Raw genomic sequence first — 17,161 nt, forward strand, 5'->3', positions numbered from 1 at the left:
GTCCCTAGAGAACTGCACCCCCCCCCCCCACCCAGTCCCCGGCCCCATTGTTTTCTTCCCTGTGGGGATTTCTCTTGGGCCTCAGGTCTCTACCCCCACGCCTCTCACTTGGCTGCATCTCCTTGGCATTAGGCAAGGACTCATTTCTATTCAGGGCCTGCTCTCTGTGGATACTGGGGATTTCTTGGCTGAAGATGGCTGCCAGCATTTATCCTCAAAATCGTTTTGGGCACGGTTTAATTTGCATCAAGTTTGCATTCCTGATTTTCAGCCAGAGCACCCCGCCTCCCTTCTGATCTGCACCTTCAGTTAGCTGACAACCCAGTTCGGGCCTCCCTGTCTCTGCTCAGCCGGCCCCGGGGCCACTCATTCGAATTTGACTTCATGATTCTACCTGCCCACCCAAGGATCGGCACTCAACCCTTTTCTCACTGCAAATCGGATTCTTCCTAACCACAGTTTAGTACCTCCAGCTCCCGGGAGGGCATTCCTGCTGTGGGCTGTGCACGGCCCTCTGCCTGGCACACACATGATCCCGTGGTGACCTCAGCCGCTGTCCCCTTCACCAGTGATTGTGCTGGGGCAGCCCCAGCGTGCTTCTGAGCTTCTGTCTCACCGGCCTGTCTTGCCCTGGGACCCTAGGCCTAGGAAGTGGAGTGCCTTTGTCCCCTCTGCCCCAGTGAGAAGCCCAGATCCTATCTTTCTGATTTACCACCCACCCTATCTTCTCTCGTAACTCTCTCAAGAAAAGAGACCACTTCTTTCCACTTTTGCAGCCACTTAGAATTTCCTTGGATTTGTCAACAGCTTTGACCACCTCCACCTCCACCTCCCACCGTTTCTCTGTGCTGGAGCCAGAATCGTTCCTGAAATACAGCTTTTTTGTAGACCCTCCCCCTTTGAGAACCCTCCAGTGGCTTCAGTTGTCCCATTATTAAAGTCCAGAGTCCCTAAAGGGACTTGCCAGGTCTCACACACCCTAGGCCCCTGCCCAGGAATGCCCTGATGGGGAACCTGCCCGTTTTCTGTGTGTCCTGGAAGGGCTAGTCTCCTGCCCTTCTCAGCACAGAGCCTGGTGCACGTTTGGTACACGTTAGTTTGACACTGTTAGAGGTGTCTAAGTGTCCACTCTATCTGCTTTGCTACTGTTGGCGTATTATACTTCTTTTTCTAGAACTTGGACCCTACTTTTACCATGTTGTTGTAGAGGTTTATGGCTGTCCTTTTCTTTTTTTTGAACATCCTTTGAGTGGAAGTGGATTGATTGGGTAGTGCTCCCTTGGTCAGAACTGGAGCCTCCATTTGGAATACTGTTCCCGCGGAGAGAGAAACAGGACCGTGGTTTATTGGACATTGAGTATCTAGAAAGCTGCTTGGAAAGTGCAGCCCGTACTTGTCTTACTGTTTAAAGGCCTCACTGGCTATTTTCCCACCTCATTGTTCTCACTCCTGCCCCCCTCATTTCTTGGAAGAGGAAACCGAAGACACAATTACAGGGCTTTTCCAGGGCCTCATGACCTTGGTAGAGTGTCCTATGAAAACCTAAGCCTCGGAGTCGTGGCACCAGAGATCTTTCCCCTATACCACAGATGTTTCTTGCTCTGTTTATGCTTCCAAGAATTGTTCATTTTTGCCAGCCTCAGCCTTGACCTTGAATCCTTTATGGTTCTCCCCCTAACTTAGTTAAGACAGGAGCCAAATTGGCCTAGGTGCAGTCCTTACCTTACAACCTCATTTGCTGTGACTTCAATCGGGTCCTTAACTTCTCCCGGCAACAGTTTTCTCATCTGTGGAATAGTCACAACAGCACAAACCCTTCAGGGGTGTGGTGAGGCTTAAGGAAAAAGCTCCTTAAATCTCAGACGTAGAAGGGACTTTATAAATGTTAACTATTGCCCTTGCTGGGAATCTGTCTTCGTCTTCCTCTTGTCTTCTCCTTTGTCTTCCTCTTCGTCTTCCCCCTCCCCCTTCCTCCCCCTCCGCCTTCCTCCCCTTCCCCCTCCCCCTTCCCCCTCCTTCCTCCCTCCCCCTCCCTCCTTCCTCCCCCTCCCTCCTCTGCAACCCCTTCCCCCTCCCCCTCCTCCTTTTTTTTTTTTTTTTTTTTTTTGAAATTCACCATTTGCTAGCTGTATGACATCAGAGGAGTTATTTAACCACTCTGGGCTTCTGGTTCCCATTTGTAAAATGGAGTTAAAGTTCTATCCTGTAGCATTTATTGATAATCCATTAGAGTAGTATTGAACATGGCCTGGCCATAGAAAGTGTGCCCAGTAAGGGTCTGATTTCTCTGCTGCTGCTGTTACTGATTTCTCTTAAAAGTTGCATCAGGGAGGATCCCAGGACCCTATAACTATAGTCGACTGTATATTTTCTGAAAAATATTTTAAGTCTTTTCCTATCAGTGCATGGTCACTACAAAAACAAATTCTTTTTAAAGCACAAAAATTAAAATGTGTAATACCATCTAAATGTCAATTATTTTTATGGCTATCCTAGTTTTTTTTTCTGTGTATTATGAATCAGTACATTTTCTCCCGGTTGGAATTGTATGTATTTTTAAAAACATAACTGGAACAACAGTGCACATACCTTAACAACTCAGGGTCAACAGTGGTTTTTCACTTATGCCTCTGACTTCTGAAGCTGGGAGCTGTCAAAGGCCTGGGGACTTTGGGGAGGTCTCTACCTCACCCTGTAGCCCTGACTGAATGTGAATGGTCACCCCTGCCCTCCTGTCACCATGGGGGCATGGTGACGGTATGTGCCCGACTGGTTGATGCTAGAGAAAGCCCATCATTCCAGGTTTACATCTATGGGGCCAATAGTTAAAGTACATTAAAGCTTTTTAAGATTAGCCTCAGACAAGGGCAACACGAGGGATCTTTGTGGTCGTAGATACACAAACCTACACAGGTGATGGAATTGTTAGAGCTTCGTCATTCAGGAGCACGCAAGCACACTTGCACACACAGATGAGCACCAGTTAGTCTGAGGAAATCGGAGTCAGATTCCTGGATTTTATCAATGTCAGTGCCCTGGCTGGAATATCATTTTACCAAATGTTACCCCTGCGGGGAAACGGGGTAAAGGGTATAAGGGATCTCTGTATTATTTCCTGCATCTGCATGTGATTATCTACACGATTAACTACAGTGACCTCAATTCAAAAAATTAGCTCACAAAATGTAAGTGTAATTTCTAATACAATCCCGGAGAAAAAAAAGCCGCACCGAATCATGCTCTCTCGTGTTAGGGTGACATGGGGCCAGATTAGTTAAGGTGCAGCCTGGTGTAATTTTCCTCCCCAACAGCAGAGGGCGTGGTCCTCGAAGGCAAGAGGGGCACTAAGCAGGCCCCCAGTCATAATCCCGGTTTCAGCACAGAGGCCTTTTGTGACTGCGGTGGGGGTGGGGAAGGGGGAAGGGGGTCTGTTTCCAGTCGACCCGGGAGCCGGTGACGGGGGGGCCTCCTGCATCTTTATCTGCGCGCCCACAGCCCAGCACAGCTGTCCAGCATGAAAACCGTCGGGCGTAGGAATCTTCGCTTGGGGATTTTTCCTGACCCAGGGCTAAGGGAACAGTTTAGAGCAATTTGAGCCAGACTCCACCTCCATCAAATTAAACTCTGGTGTAAACCAACCCTTACAAATCCCCCTAGCCCGGCAGCTCCCCTGGAGGGGAGGAAGGAGAGTTCCTGAGGCGAGCCCCGCCCCCGCCCCCCTCAGCTCTCATCAAGTGCAGGGTGAAGGCGGCAGAGGGAGGGGCCCCGCCTCCTGGCTCCGGAAGGCCTTGCTGGTAGGATTTCAGATTTGGAACCAGATTTCGGGGCTCCTTCAGCTAGAAAATCATTCCAACAGATCAGATTCCTTCCAGCCCATTCACGAGGCCAATCTTTACTTGGGTTTGATAAAATATTTAGAGACCTATTGCATTCCAGCCGTAGAATCTACTAGCAGTGTTAGGTTGGCTGAGTAACCCACTTAATTTCCAAATGCCTTGCTTGGGCTGCTACTGAATGTGGGTCATTGTGAGAGCTTCGCCAAGTCTTCACCAAGAATTATTTTGTAGAGTCGTCGTTATAAAGAGTTCCTATGAGGTTACTTCTTGCAAAAGTGGCAAGTTTATAATTTTTTACACTTGGGTCCTCAACCCATTTACATTCATTCCTTCCTCCCCAGAATAAAGCCTACGCTACCTTCTTGGTGTTTGTTGAATCGCGAATCGATTCCCTGCCATCTATTTAAATAAAGCAACCCTGAGGTTTTTTTGCAGACTAAAGCATTCTTTCATCACATGACCTTTTTCTCCCCACAGGAGAACAAAGACGGTCAGTTCTAAAGTGGCCTACATACAGCCTCTTATGACCACAGTAAATTATATATATGATGAAATATCACTCTGTGTACGTATGCGTATTTGTGTGTAGCAGTAATAGTCTTTTTGGTGTTGATTAAAGAAGAATCTACTACCCTGGTTTTTGTGGTGTAGAAACTGGTCTCCTAGCCGTAGAATTGAGGGGAGGGGAGGGGAGGAGCTTTGTCATCATGTCATTATCAGCTAAGAGTGTTATTTAATAATTGCACCACCAGCTGCTTTCTGAAGGATCCCACTCTGTCTATGTGGTTGGGTCTGTATGGTTAGTGAGGTCTACACCCTCTCGTTCTGGTAAGTCACACATTGGTGGCTGTGCTGCTGACCCACTTCCGTTTGCTGAGTTTATATGTAGCCAGACCCCTTTCCACTCCAGCGCCTCGTCCGTAGTGTCACCTCTAAGTGTGCACATGCACGTGAGTGCGCACACACACACAGACAATGTCAAACCCTTGCAGGATTGGAAGTTACCCCTCTCTCAGTCCTCCTTGGGGCTCTTCCCCGGAAATGAAATCCAATGGTGCCCAGCACAGTGTGGGTTGAACACAGCAAAACCAACAACCCTTTGTGCCCGATCCACAGGCACAATTTGAGGGCCACCTGTTTTGGTGGGTCATTTGTTTGGCCGGTTTGTGATTGTCGTTTCATTGCCACTTTTATTTTTTGCAGTTTTATGTGCTGAAAGAGTTGGCCAGATGACTAAGACGTATAATGACATAGATGCTGTCACTCGGCTTCTTGAGGAGGTAAGTGTTTCCTGGGAGGCAGAGGGCCATTTATGATTGACTGATTAAATTGATTAAAGAATACATTATTGTCTGAGTGAAGAATTACCAGAATTGGGCCCTCTCAGGGTATAATGCAATGGCTTTACTTTTTGAACTGGTAGCTATGTAAGTCTTTGTAGCTATAACTTTGTACAAGGTATGTTAGGTTTTAAAAGGAATGTATTAAAGATATAAAATAGGACTACTTGCTAGAATAGCCAGTTTAAGATTTTTAAAATTACAAAAAAAAATTTTAATGTTTATTTTTGAGAGAGAGAGAGAGAGAGAGAGAGAGAATGAATGGGGTTGGGGCAGAGAGAAAGAGGAAGACACAGAATCTGAAGTAGGCTCCAGGCTCTGAGCTGTCAGCGCAGAGCCCAGTGTGGGGCTTGAACTCACAAACCGTGAGATCACGACCTGAACTGAAGTCGGATGCTTAACTGACTGACCCACCCAGGCACCCCAAAGTTTAAGATTTTTTAAAAACCCTTAAACTGTATTGTAATACTATATTTTAAGGGTATCTAAAAATGTCAGAAAAATACATCATTATCCATATCTATATATTTAAAAAAAAACACTTCCATCAGGTTAAGGGAATAATATGCAGCATAGAAATAAAATCAGCATGGAAAGAAAAATATAGGAAACTTGCTTAGGGTTGGATGAGTTGCTGGTATTTTAGAGACTGATTTTTCTCAGTTTCTTCTTAGCATTCTGTTGGCAGTTGAGAATCCCGGTGCTGTGCACACCTCTACAAACAGATGAGTAGCATATGTGGACCCCCATGCCTAGAACCGGCCAGAACACAGTAGGTTCTTATAAGTGTATATTGAATAAGTGCCCGGCTTTAAATGTTACCAGGCCTTCACGGCACAGGTGCTAACTTAGACCCTTGTTTCTGCTCTGGAACTGGGATTGACTTTGGTTCATGTTCTTATTCATTAGCCCTTCTCCAGGAAAAGAGTAGAATCATGTGGGAAATGCAGAAATCATGGTTGTCATTTTCGGCCGGTTGTGGGACAAGGTTGAAACACAGGGCTGAGTGGGAGTGATGGGACCCAGAGTTTTTAGAGGCGTCTTTTTACCCCACTTTTTTTTTTATTAAAAAAAATGTTTTTTTAACATTTATTTTTGAGAGAGAGCGCGGAGGACGGGCAGAGAGAGAGAGGGAGACACAGAATCTGAAGCAGGATCCAGGCTCTGAGCTGTCAGCACAGAGGCCAACACAGGGCTCAAACTCACAGACCGTGAGATCATGACCTGAGCTGAAGTCGGATGCTTAACCGACTGAACCACCTAGGCGCCTCATTTACCCCATTTTTTATGTCTCTCTTCACCTGTGTTTATTCCCATCTGCATATCCAGTTTTCTCATAGCTGCTCCGAAGCCTGGACTCTGAATTCCCCCCTGAGTTTCTCAGGGCTCACCTGCCCAGCAGCTCATTCCCCCCCTTCTCCCGCAGTTGGTCCCCCACTAGTGGAGCCAGCTGTGTTGAGTGTGGGCAGGAGCTGAGACCACTTGGCCACCTGCATGTCACAGCGGTTACCAACTTCTCAGGCCCAAGCAAGTGATGCTAGGTTTTGGGCTCTGTGACAAGGCCTTCTGGTGGCAAGTGGCTGGCATTAGGCACTTGGGGGCCAGCTTGGTTGGCAGTACTGACTTTTTATTCTTTATTTTTTTTTGTTTATTTATATTTGAGAGAGGGAGAGAGTGAATGAACACGAATGGGGGAAGGGCAGAGAGAGAGGGATACACAGAATTGGAAGCAGGCTCCAGGCTCTGGGCTGTCAGCACAGAGCCCGATGTGGGGCTCAAACTCCTGAACCTCAAGAGAAGACCTGAGTTGAAGTTGGACACGTAACTGAGCCACCCAGGCGCCCCATAATTTTTTGTAACATTTATTTTATGTTTGAGATGGAGCACAAGTGGGGGAGGGACAGAGAGAGAAGGGGACAGGGATCCAAAGCAGGCTGTGTGCTGACAGCACAGAGCCCGATACGGGGCTCAAACTCAGGAACTGTGAGATCATTACCTGATCCAAGGTCGGACGCTCAACTGACAGCCATCCAGGTGCCCTGGCACCACTGGCTTTTGAAAATGGTTCATCACAGAACCTTTCCCACTGTGTCCATCTACCTCCCCCCCCCCCCCCCACTGTCGTGCCATGCTGTCAGCTGTCAGGACCCCCTTGTGTTTCCAGCATCCGCCCCTCACCCCCCACCGTTAGCCATCCGGTCTTCTCAGGGGGCTACGTCTGGACCTTTCTTTTCATTCCAAGGCCACTCTGCTCCACCGGCCCCCAGAGCCTCAGCGGTGAGGTTTTGTTTTTCTCTGCAGCTGCCCCCATCCCAAGCCTGCTGACCACTTTGCCCCACCCCCCACACTTAGAGACACTTAGGAGACCTCACTGTGGTATCCAAAAGCCACCTACGGACCACATTCTGAAACCCCTTCTAACTTGTCGCCAGGGACCTGCCCCATCTTTCCCTGGCTCATGGGGACCTGTGAAGCCGTCCGTCACCGCGGCCCCAGGTGGTCTGTACACGGCCCGCCTCCCCACCCCCCCATGAGCCCCGTGAGCACAGGAGTCATCTTGCAGCTCCCTCCGTTTTGTTTCGTATTTTTTCTGGGATGCTGCCTCTGTGAGTGCCCACTGCGTGCAGTTCTTGGCTCCTGCCGGGAGTGAGCTGGAGTGCCACGTGATCCCCCCACAGGGCGAGATTTGTCTCCCCTTGTCTGGGGCTTGCTTCCGAAGAGGCCGGGGACCACAGCCCTTCGTGCGGATACCGGATACTGGGTGTCAGTAGTTGCCCTCCCCCAGCCCATCTCCTGCCGTCATCCTTTTAAAAAGCCGAGTTGCTGGAAAGAAGGCTTGTGGGGCGCTTTCCTCAGGTGGCTCTCTTGTGCCTTGTCTGTTTTATTTTTAGCAGCTCACCATGGCAGTGGGCTGGGTGTCTGTTATATTCATAATGCCATTCTTGTCCTGATAAGAGCCACATCTGAGTCACCGCCTTTCCTTGGAACTAGGTGGTTCCCGGGTTAAAGTCTCCCGGCCTGGGTCATGTGACAATTGTACCGTGCTCGGCTTGGCTTTGGTTCCCTTTGCTCTGATCATCTGCTTTTGGTTTGCAGGCCTGCCATCCGCAGGCAGGGTGCCGGGGAGGGAGGCGGCGGGGTGTGCACGGGATGCCAGAGCACAGCCCGTCGGCAGGGGGGCGGAGGGGAGCTCTTGCTTCGCCTCCACGGGAAAGAGGATTCCGCAGCTTGCCTTGGCATCCTGCCGCTGGAGTTACCTTTTGGAGAGGGCTGTTCCGAGGGTCCCTTAGTCATGCGTTTTATCCTGAGATCGGTGAATGAGATGAGTCAGCTGCTCAGTGTGGGAGGGCTTGTTGCTCTCCATCCCGAGGGCTGTGTCAGACAGCACGAGTGCCACGGGCAAAAGGGGCTGAGCCATGTCACCATCCTTTTCGGCAAAGCACAGGCGATTGGAATGAGCTCCACGTGGCTGCATTTCCCGAGGAAGGAAGGAACCGGCTCTCTTCACTGTTGATTTCCAAGGGCCTAAATGATTTATTTGCAACCTGTCGTTCTCACTGTCGTTTAGCCCAGTGGTCATAGCCTAGATGTTTTCCTGTTTTTAGAAGTAAACACTTACCGTATGTCGGCGGGTTGTAATAAATAGGAGTGCTTTCATTCCTTTGGTTCTCCAGAAGAAACCCAACCCGTCTGTCCCCTTAGGAAGGAAAACACAGCTCTACTACAGTAAGTTTTTACCTATTGTAACTTTTAGATGAACTACCTTTAGATAACTTTTAAGTAGTCTCTACACCCAATGTGGGGCTTGACCCTACAACCCTGAGATCGAGTCCCTTGCTCTAGTGACTGAGCCAGCCAGGCACCCTCCCTTAGATAACCTTTAGGCACCATGTAACTTGTTTAATTTTTTCATTTCATCCATAAATATTTTTACCACTACTTTTTGTCTTTTTTTTTTTTTTTCCCAGCAGAGAGTTTTTATGTTACTCTAAAGATGATATTTTTGGTGTAGATGAGGGGAGGGCCGCCCAGCTGCAGGGCAGGGAGGCCCCCGGGTCTGAGGTTTGCCGTGTAATGGCGGAGGGCGAGGGGCTTCATTGGGCGCACAGCTCATTGGTTTTTCTTCCCCTGCTTGTTGCCCTTGAGCTCTGGCCTCTGTGTGCCGTGGGAAGCCCTCGCCGTCCTTCGGGTGCTCCAGCTGGCCTTGCCCAGCGGACCTCCATGATGACCATTTTTGCTCGATTTGTGTGCTGTGGGGTCTGCCCACAGGACGTGGCCCCGGGCGTACAGAATGCTTGTGCTTGTTGGAACTCAGCACGGTCCGCGCCGGGATGGATGCGTGGTGACGGCACAGCGGCCAATGGGCGTGAAGTGCTAGCTGGGTATTCAGCGTGAGAGCTTGTTCCGGTGGACGGATTTAGTAGACTTGCGTTACATTCGCGGAGACCATGCTTCCAAATGGACACTGGTACTCCAGTTTTAACCGAGTTTTAGCCGGCTGAAACTGCCTGCACCAAATGCTCGCTTTGAGTCGGCCTGGAGAGCTAGGTTCCCTCCCGCAGTCCCTTGAGGTCCTTTCCCCCAGGGACCAGATGAGCACACCTGTGGAGCTAGGGACCCTCCTTGGAAGACGCTGTAACCAGCGTGGGTAAGTCCACAGAGAGGAGTGTCTCAGCTCATTGGGCAGCTCATTGTGCAGCTCATTGGGCTGGTCCCCTTTGTTCCTTGGCAGGCACAGGAGGAGGCACGAATTGTGGGAATAAGTTGGACGTATCTGTGGCCCTTGATGTGACACCCAGCTGGCTTCTGGGGCAGTGGTGATAACAGTTGCAGGTTTTAGGACTGCGAAGACCAAGGGGAGAGGGACCACCATCTGTGCAAGAGAGAGTGTCAGATCCGGAGTTCTCCCAGACCTTACTTTGACCTCCAGCGCTTGCCTCATATTTCAGTGAAACTCCCGTGAGAAGCAGGGCAGGTGTGCTGCTGATGCACAGAATAATTTGGTGCAGATGTAAGAAGTTAGAAGTAAAAGCTGCCTTTGTTTTCCTTTTTTTTTTTTTTAAATATCGTTCACCTCTGAATCATAATGCTAGAAGACTTTTCCAAAGGTAACCCCATCTCCCCTCGCCATCTAAGATGAGAGAACAGATGAGGGAATTGGGTCCCGAGGATGTTCGGGCAGAACCCGACCTCTTACAGTCATGGAGAAGGGTTTGCCCGGAGCAGTTAAACTCGACCAGTACCCACTGTAAGAAATGCACCTTAGGTTGTGACTTGATACTCACCTACATAAATACGTGACAAGCAAAAGTGTAAACATGAATTAATACCCTTATCATGTGGAATTCACTTTGGTATTTCAAGTTTGTGCCGTAGAATTTCATTTAAAACAAAATAGCAGTTGCCATTACAAAAATGATTCTCCACCTACTGACGGTTTATAAAAAGCTAATCTGGAGTCTCCCTGACCTTTGTTAAGTGGAAGCTGTTGGCCCGAGGCCATGTACGCATTTGCCTTTGCCACCTGTTCAGATGGGACACCAATCAGGAGATAATAGGCTTTTGGTTCAGTTTTATAAGGAAAGTAGTCATGTCAAGAATGGGAGTTGAACTTACCCGTTAAATAAGTTACCTGAAGTTATTTGTTACAACTTTCTTAACACCTCCGGTGTCTGCCTCTTTACTGATGGCACCTCCCTGAGGAAACTTAGGGACCGGCTTTTTAAGGATTTCACAAATACCAAAGCTGCTGCAGAGAAATGTTTTCGGAAGCATGTTTCTCTGTTAGGAACAGAGACTTGTTTTCCTGGGATTTTAAGGGTCTCTCCTATTGCCCGAGGTCTGCGTAGCTCTTGCGCATTATGTGGGCAGAGCGCCCCCCTTCTCTGAACAGGTATCGGATGCTGGTATGCGGATGGCGAGTGATTCATTCCTTTGTCATTTCTAAATGCCCTATTTTCCTCAGTTGACACGCAGCACCCTTGGCTCCTTCAGGAAGCGCAGGTGTTTTGAACGTCTGTTCTCACTCTTGCCTTTCATAGAAAGAGCGGGATTTAGAACTGGCTGCTCGGATCGGCCAGTCATTGTTGAAGAAGAACAAGACACTAACGGAGAGGAACGAGCTTCTGGAAGAGCAAGTGGAACACATCAGGGAGGAGGTGAGGAGCTGTGGCGAAGGCCAGGCCGGGTGGGCTCGGGCGGGCTCGGGCTCAGGCCCCCTAGACCTGCCTGCTCCGAAGTGGCCACCTGGAGGCAGAAAGCCGCCTTCCCGCTGCGGCTTCTGTTCATGACCCTCCTTCGGACAGTGTGGACGGCACCAGCTGGGTAGGAACAGCCCTCATGGTCCCCGTCTCCCAAGAGTCCGCATCCTCCATAGGCTGGGAAAGACCCTCAGCACGTGGCAGGAGTGCACACGGGCTAAGACGGCAGTGAGCAGGGGGTCCTGAGGGGGGTGGGCATGGGCAGGCTGGCGGGGAGCCCAGTCAGGAGGAGGCCAGCCTGTGCTGCAGAGGAGGCCAGTGATCGCACAGTCTTCCTTACGATATAATTTCATGTTTGTAAAACAGACCCAAAAAATAGCCTGTTGTTGTCATGATAGAAACCCTGTCATTTCCATGATACAAATCTTGGCGAAAGAGTATCAGTGGTCAGGGGTAGGGGGTAGAGTAGGTTTATCTTAAGGGACTCGGGTTTCAGAGGAGTACCACTGGTTTCCCGGAAGGTCATGGTGTGGGCAGGAGGAGGCAAGTTCTGCAGAGTCAGATGGTGTTGCAAGGCTTAGGAGTTAGAGTCGGGCCCTACTTTGTACCTTTTTTTTAATTTTATTTTTTTAATGTTTGTTTGTTTATTTTTGAGAGAGAGAGAGAGCACAAGCGAGGGAGGGGCGGCGAGAAAGGGAGACACAGAATCCAAAGCAGGCTCCCTGGTCCAAGCTGTTAAGTGCAGAGCCTGAAGCGGGGCTCGAACTCACAAACCATGAAATCATGACCTGAGCCAAAGTCGGACACTCAACCAACTGAGTCACCCAGGCGCCCCTGTAGTTTCTTTTCCATTATCCTGTTCTTTTAATTTGGAATTTTAGCCGTGAGGACTTTCATTTGATACTCTTCTTCTCCTGGTTTCTTCTCCCTTTTTTTTTTTTTTTTTTTTTACTTTTTTTAATGTTTATTTTTGAGAGAGAGACAAAGTGTGAGCAGGGGAGGCACAGACAGAGAGGGTGACACAGAATCTGAAGCAGGCTCTAGGCTCTGAGCTGTCAGCATAGAGCCTGACACAGGGCTCAAACTCACAAATTGTTAGGTCATGACCTGAGCTGAAGTTGGACGCTTAACCTACTGAGTCACCCAGCCACCCCTGTTTTTGTTTTTTTGTTTTTTTGTTTTTTAAACATGTATTTATTTTTGAGAGAGAGATTCCCAAGCAGGCTCAGAAATGTTAGCGCGGAGCCCAACATGGGGCTCGAACCCAAGAATTGTGAGATCATGACCTGAGCTGAAATCAGGAGTCAGCCATTTAACCGACTGAACCACCCAGGCACCTCTCTTCTCCCTTATTTTCTATCAGAAACTTTCTAAGTGGGAAGGGATGCCCTTACTTGTGTCTCTTAGATGCATTCAGACCTTTTCCTCATTAAAGCTGTTCCCAACTATTGTTGTCTGGGTTTAATAATTGTTTTCATATGATGAAATAGATCTGCACCTTTTGAAAGACAATAAGGTCAAACGTGGTTGTGTTTTGGAGAAGTAAACTTGACCCCAGCTTTCCTTGCCCCCAGCTTTCCTTGCCCCCAGTGGTCATGGCCTGACTTTCCCTTCCCTCAGGCATTAAAGCATTCCAGGTCAGCCTCGTCTTTTTTCTTTTTTTTTTTAATCTTATTTATTTTTGAGAGAGGAACAGAGCATGAGAAGGGGAGGGTCAGAGAGAGGGAGACACAGAACGTGAAGCAGGCTCCAGGCTCTGAGCTGTCAGCACAGAGCCCGAGGCGGGGCTCGAACCCACAAACCGCGAGATCATGACCTGAGCTGAAGTGGGATGCTTAACCGACTGAGCCACCCAGGCGCCCCTCAGCCTGGTCTTCTGAGCAGAGGAACGTGTTGCCCAGGACCCAGTAAATGGTCAACCATTGCCCCTCACGTGCTGCTTCCCCACGCACCTGCCCTTGTGTTGGGGCTTCCTCGCCTCACACAAATGGCATGCAACTCTTGGGAAGTGGAAATACCTCTTTTTCCTTGGAAAAGCTTTGAATTTGAAAGCTGTGATATGTTCCCCTTTGGCATATTATTAAATTGTCAGTCTAGATATTGAAACTAAAGCTTTTGTGCGCATAAAGTCTGCTTCTCCATGGAAGTCATAAACACTCGGTTGTGTAGGAAAGCCAAAATAAACCACGGACCCCAAATCAGATTAGAAACCAGAAAGAATGAAAACTTTGTTCTAATTTTTGCTTACAGCGGTAGCTCCCTGTTCCTCCGTACTGCGTGGTAAACGGGCAGTGAAAACTTTTATGGCACAGGTTTGTTTATTTTAGACGTCAAGTATAAATCAGGTGATTTGCAACAGCTGCCTTAGCAGTAATCAGTGTGGCCACTTCCTGATGTCTGCCTCTGTTCTCTCTGTGTCTGAAATTGCTATCTTGTGATCCTTGAGTACAGAGCAAGGCCTGGCCAGGCTTGGCTGGGAGCCCTGTGAGGGTGTAGCAGTCACAGGGTGGGGCTGTGAGGGGTGACAAGCTGTTTGTAGCTGCCCACCCAGAGCTGGCATCGCCAGGGTCCTGGTCCGCGGTGGCATTCTGTTTCAGCAGAAGTGAATGGCCTCTTTTTTTTTCATTTGGTAACAGGATCTTTTTCTCTGGCCGTTTGCCCAGCCGATCATCTGGCTACTTGCAAAACCCATATGCTGCCTTGCCCCCCTTCCCCAAATACCATTCTGGAACCTTCTAGTCCCCTCTCACCTCATCTCTGAACCAAAGTAAAAATTATAAATTTAGGCAGAGGGCTTTCTGTCCAAAAAATAACGGACTGTATTTTTCTTAAACGGGGTCAAATGCAATCTCTTTTCTTTGTCGAGCACAGCATCAATTACACGCGTTCACTTTTGGTAAGGAACGAAATGGTGTCCCCCCAGCAGCAAGTGCTGGAACGTGACGGGGGCATTGTCAGTGCTTGGGGATGAATGTGAGCCCCCGCCGTGTCTGTGCAGGTGTCCCAGCTCCGGCATGAGCTGTCCCCCGCCATGTCTGTGCAGGTGTCCCAGCTCCGGCATGAGCTGTCCCCCCCGTGTCTGTGCAGGTGTCCCAGCTCCGGCATGAGCTGTCCATGAAGGATGAGTTGCTGCAATTCTACGCCAGTGCTGCAGAGGACAGTGAGCCCGAGTCCGTGTGCTCCACCCCGTAAGTCCCTGCGGCCGGGGCACAGGCGGCTGGCTGTTGCCAGGGTCTCTGGACTTGCCTCGGCAGGGTCGCCTCACCGGCCGTGAAGGTCAGCCACTCCCAGCCTTCCCCAGACCGAGCATCTCCTCGTGCCTCAGACAGATTGATTGTGCTATTTCAGCGGGACATTTAGCAGTTTTGATTGATCTGGCCTGGCCATGGGCCCGGCAGGTGGGTTCTGGAACCAGAGATGCCATGGTGGGCCCCTGGGGCAGAAGGTGTGAGGCCTTCTCTGGGGGTCAGCAGAGCCTCATGTTAGGAGCACTACCTCTCGAGCCCAGTGGCCCGAGTTCAGACCTTGGCTCTGTGGTTTTACTAGCTGCGTGCTCTTGGCCAAGTTACTTAAGCACTCTGCTCGTTTCTGCATTTGTAAAATGGAGAGACTGATAGTCCTTATAGGGTTATGAGTGTACAAGTAGAGTACTTAAAACTGTTCTAGGCACATTAGAAGTGCGTTACAAATATTAAATAGACTTCCAGGCATCCAGAACTGTGTAGGCTTTGAGCAGTTGATCCTGCTGACTTCTGAGGCCATGTGGCAAATGCCAGTGATGGACAGAGGGTTGGGATGTGGGTCCTGAGGGTGGCGAGTCTGTGAGCCGACGGGTGCTGTTTTCCTGGGGGGGTCACTGTCACACCTGCGTGTTTCATGATCACTCGATGGAAGAGCCCCCCGAGGTTCCCTGGGTTTGCCAGGTTGCGGGGAACAAACGTCTCTTCCCAGAGCGAGCCCGTGCTCTCTCCCCCAGGTTGAAGAGGAATGAGTCATCCTCCAATGTGCAGAACTACTTTCATCTGGATTCTCTTCAGAAGAAGCTGAAGGACCTTGAGGAGGAGAACGTCGTGCTCCGATCCGAGGTGAAGCGCGCTCCCTGCCCCCGTCCCCGCTGGAGGGTGGTGGCCCCTTGGCCTCAGGTGGCCGGAGGCGCCGTGGCTACAGCACCATTCTCAGAGGCAACAGTCTGTGGGAGAGTCGCCTGCGCTCAGCTCCCAGCTGCACCCAGCGCTTGTCAGGCGAGCCACGTCTGTGTGCTGGCCATTGGCCTCCGGGGAGCACACGCCCATCCGGGTGGGATCCTCAGGGTGGGTGACAGTGGTGGGCCCCTCCTCCTTCAGCTAGGGCAGGGGTCCCTTGGTAGCGGGGGCAGGGGGTCTCTCCATGGTGTCCTCCAGCTCTGGCATGGAAATGACGTGGAAGCCCAGGGTGAAAGCCTCATTTCCAGGTTGCCGCAGGTCAGATATGCTCTAAGGAAATAGCACATGGGGACTTGGAGACCTATTTCCTAGACAATTAAAAAGGTAGAGCCAAGGCCACTTGGGAACTCGTGCTTTTGAGTATTTCTGACTGGCTAGTCATTGTGCCAGACACTGTGCCTGTGTTCTTTTTTTCAAGTTTCACTGCAAGGCTGGAAGCTCCTCGTTTACAGCCAGAAAACCGGGACCCAGGCAGCGGAGTGTTTGATTTGCTACCATGGTGCAAGATAGTGAATGACAAAGCCAGGATTTGTGAGGCTCTGTGATTCTGAACCTCCCGTTACTTCCCTTCACCCACTGCCCCTACCTGGAAACACTGAGGCATGCAAGTTTGGTACTTTTTGTCCTAATTCAGTGAGTTTATGCTCTGTGGCCAGAGGTATGGCTAGTCGAGTTAGGGCTGCAAGCCCACCTTAGCTGGCCCAGGGGTCCCTGAAACCCCTCCAGTAGGGCCTTGAACTTACTCACATGTTGGACAGAGCTTCATGTCTTGGCTGAACAGGGCTAATCATGAGGAAGGTGATGTTCTCTTAGACCTTAGGTCTTCTAGTCCTCATTTACTGGTGGGTAATACAAGCCCAGAGAGACCAAAGAGGGTTGTCCAAGCTTTCTCTGCCAGCCAGTGGCTGAGCCAGGACTGCTGCCCAGAGTTTTCCATTCTAGTGCCTGCCCCAGGTAAATGCTCCAGTCCTGGACACACAGCAGTTCAGCTGTCAGAATGCCCACCTAAAGCAAGAGGGAATCCGATCCCAGCCGCAGATTCCATCTCAGTTCAGGAGTATAGTGTCTCCCTGGGATCTGGAGGCTCAGAGATACCTTCTTTCTACCTGGGATATTTTCATCAAACCTTTGGATCTCTCTTTTCCCACATTTTCAGCCTGGAGCAGGTTCTCCTGAGTCCTGTCTCTCAGGTCTCTGAATGTTGGTGCTTTCCTATTGTACCTGGTTTTTACTAAGCTGAATACAATAGCTCTAACTCCAAGTCAGACCTCACAGGAAGGTGCCTCACATAAAACAAGTGTGAGCCATTCTTGTGGTCATCCTTAGAATGCCCGTGGTAGACAGAGCTGGGTCCTAGATACTGTTGGGGTCACAAAGGGGTCTGTGTCTGCGGTCTGGGACAGACGCGAACGAATAGACAGACATTGATACAAGGGTGGCTCCTGTAGCACGCATATTGCTTTGTGTGGCGCCCTCTGGTGGTACACCGTTTTCATCTCTTCAGCTTTGAACATCCGATTCCTTAACTAAGCAGGGCATTCTGATGGACTTTCTGGATTTGAGGGTATAATGGATCACAGATG

At 49.8% G+C, this 17,161-nt stretch overlaps 1 protein-coding gene across 11 annotated transcripts in view; it reads left to right on the forward strand.

Annotated features, from left to right (window-relative positions):
* The window catches only part of TRAK1 (trafficking kinesin protein 1), a 125,184-nt gene that overhangs the window by 75,974 nt on the left and 32,049 nt on the right, over nt 1–17,161 (forward strand). For 9 of the 11 annotated variants that reach the window (XM_086720530.1, XM_025912926.2, XM_025912927.2 and 6 more), the window contains 4 exons: nt 5,040–5,116; nt 11,218–11,334; nt 14,464–14,564; nt 15,353–15,461. In XM_086720530.1, the coding sequence (XP_086576656.1) occupies nt 5,066–5,116; nt 11,218–11,334; nt 14,464–14,564; nt 15,353–15,461 (378 nt within the window). In that variant the 5' untranslated portion in view covers nt 5,040–5,065. Of the gene's footprint in view, nt 1–3,500; nt 3,699–5,039; nt 5,117–11,217; nt 11,335–14,463; nt 14,565–15,352; nt 15,462–15,996; nt 16,179–17,161 lie in introns of those variants that run through there. The other 2 variants (XM_086720529.1, XM_086720531.1) reach the window with 2 other exon arrangements.

This window comes from Puma concolor, chromosome C2, assembly GCF_028749965.1.
Source record: "Puma concolor isolate L17-30 chromosome C2, mPumCon1.1.hap2, whole genome shotgun sequence".
Lineage (NCBI taxonomy): Eukaryota > Metazoa > Chordata > Mammalia > Carnivora > Felidae > Puma > Puma concolor.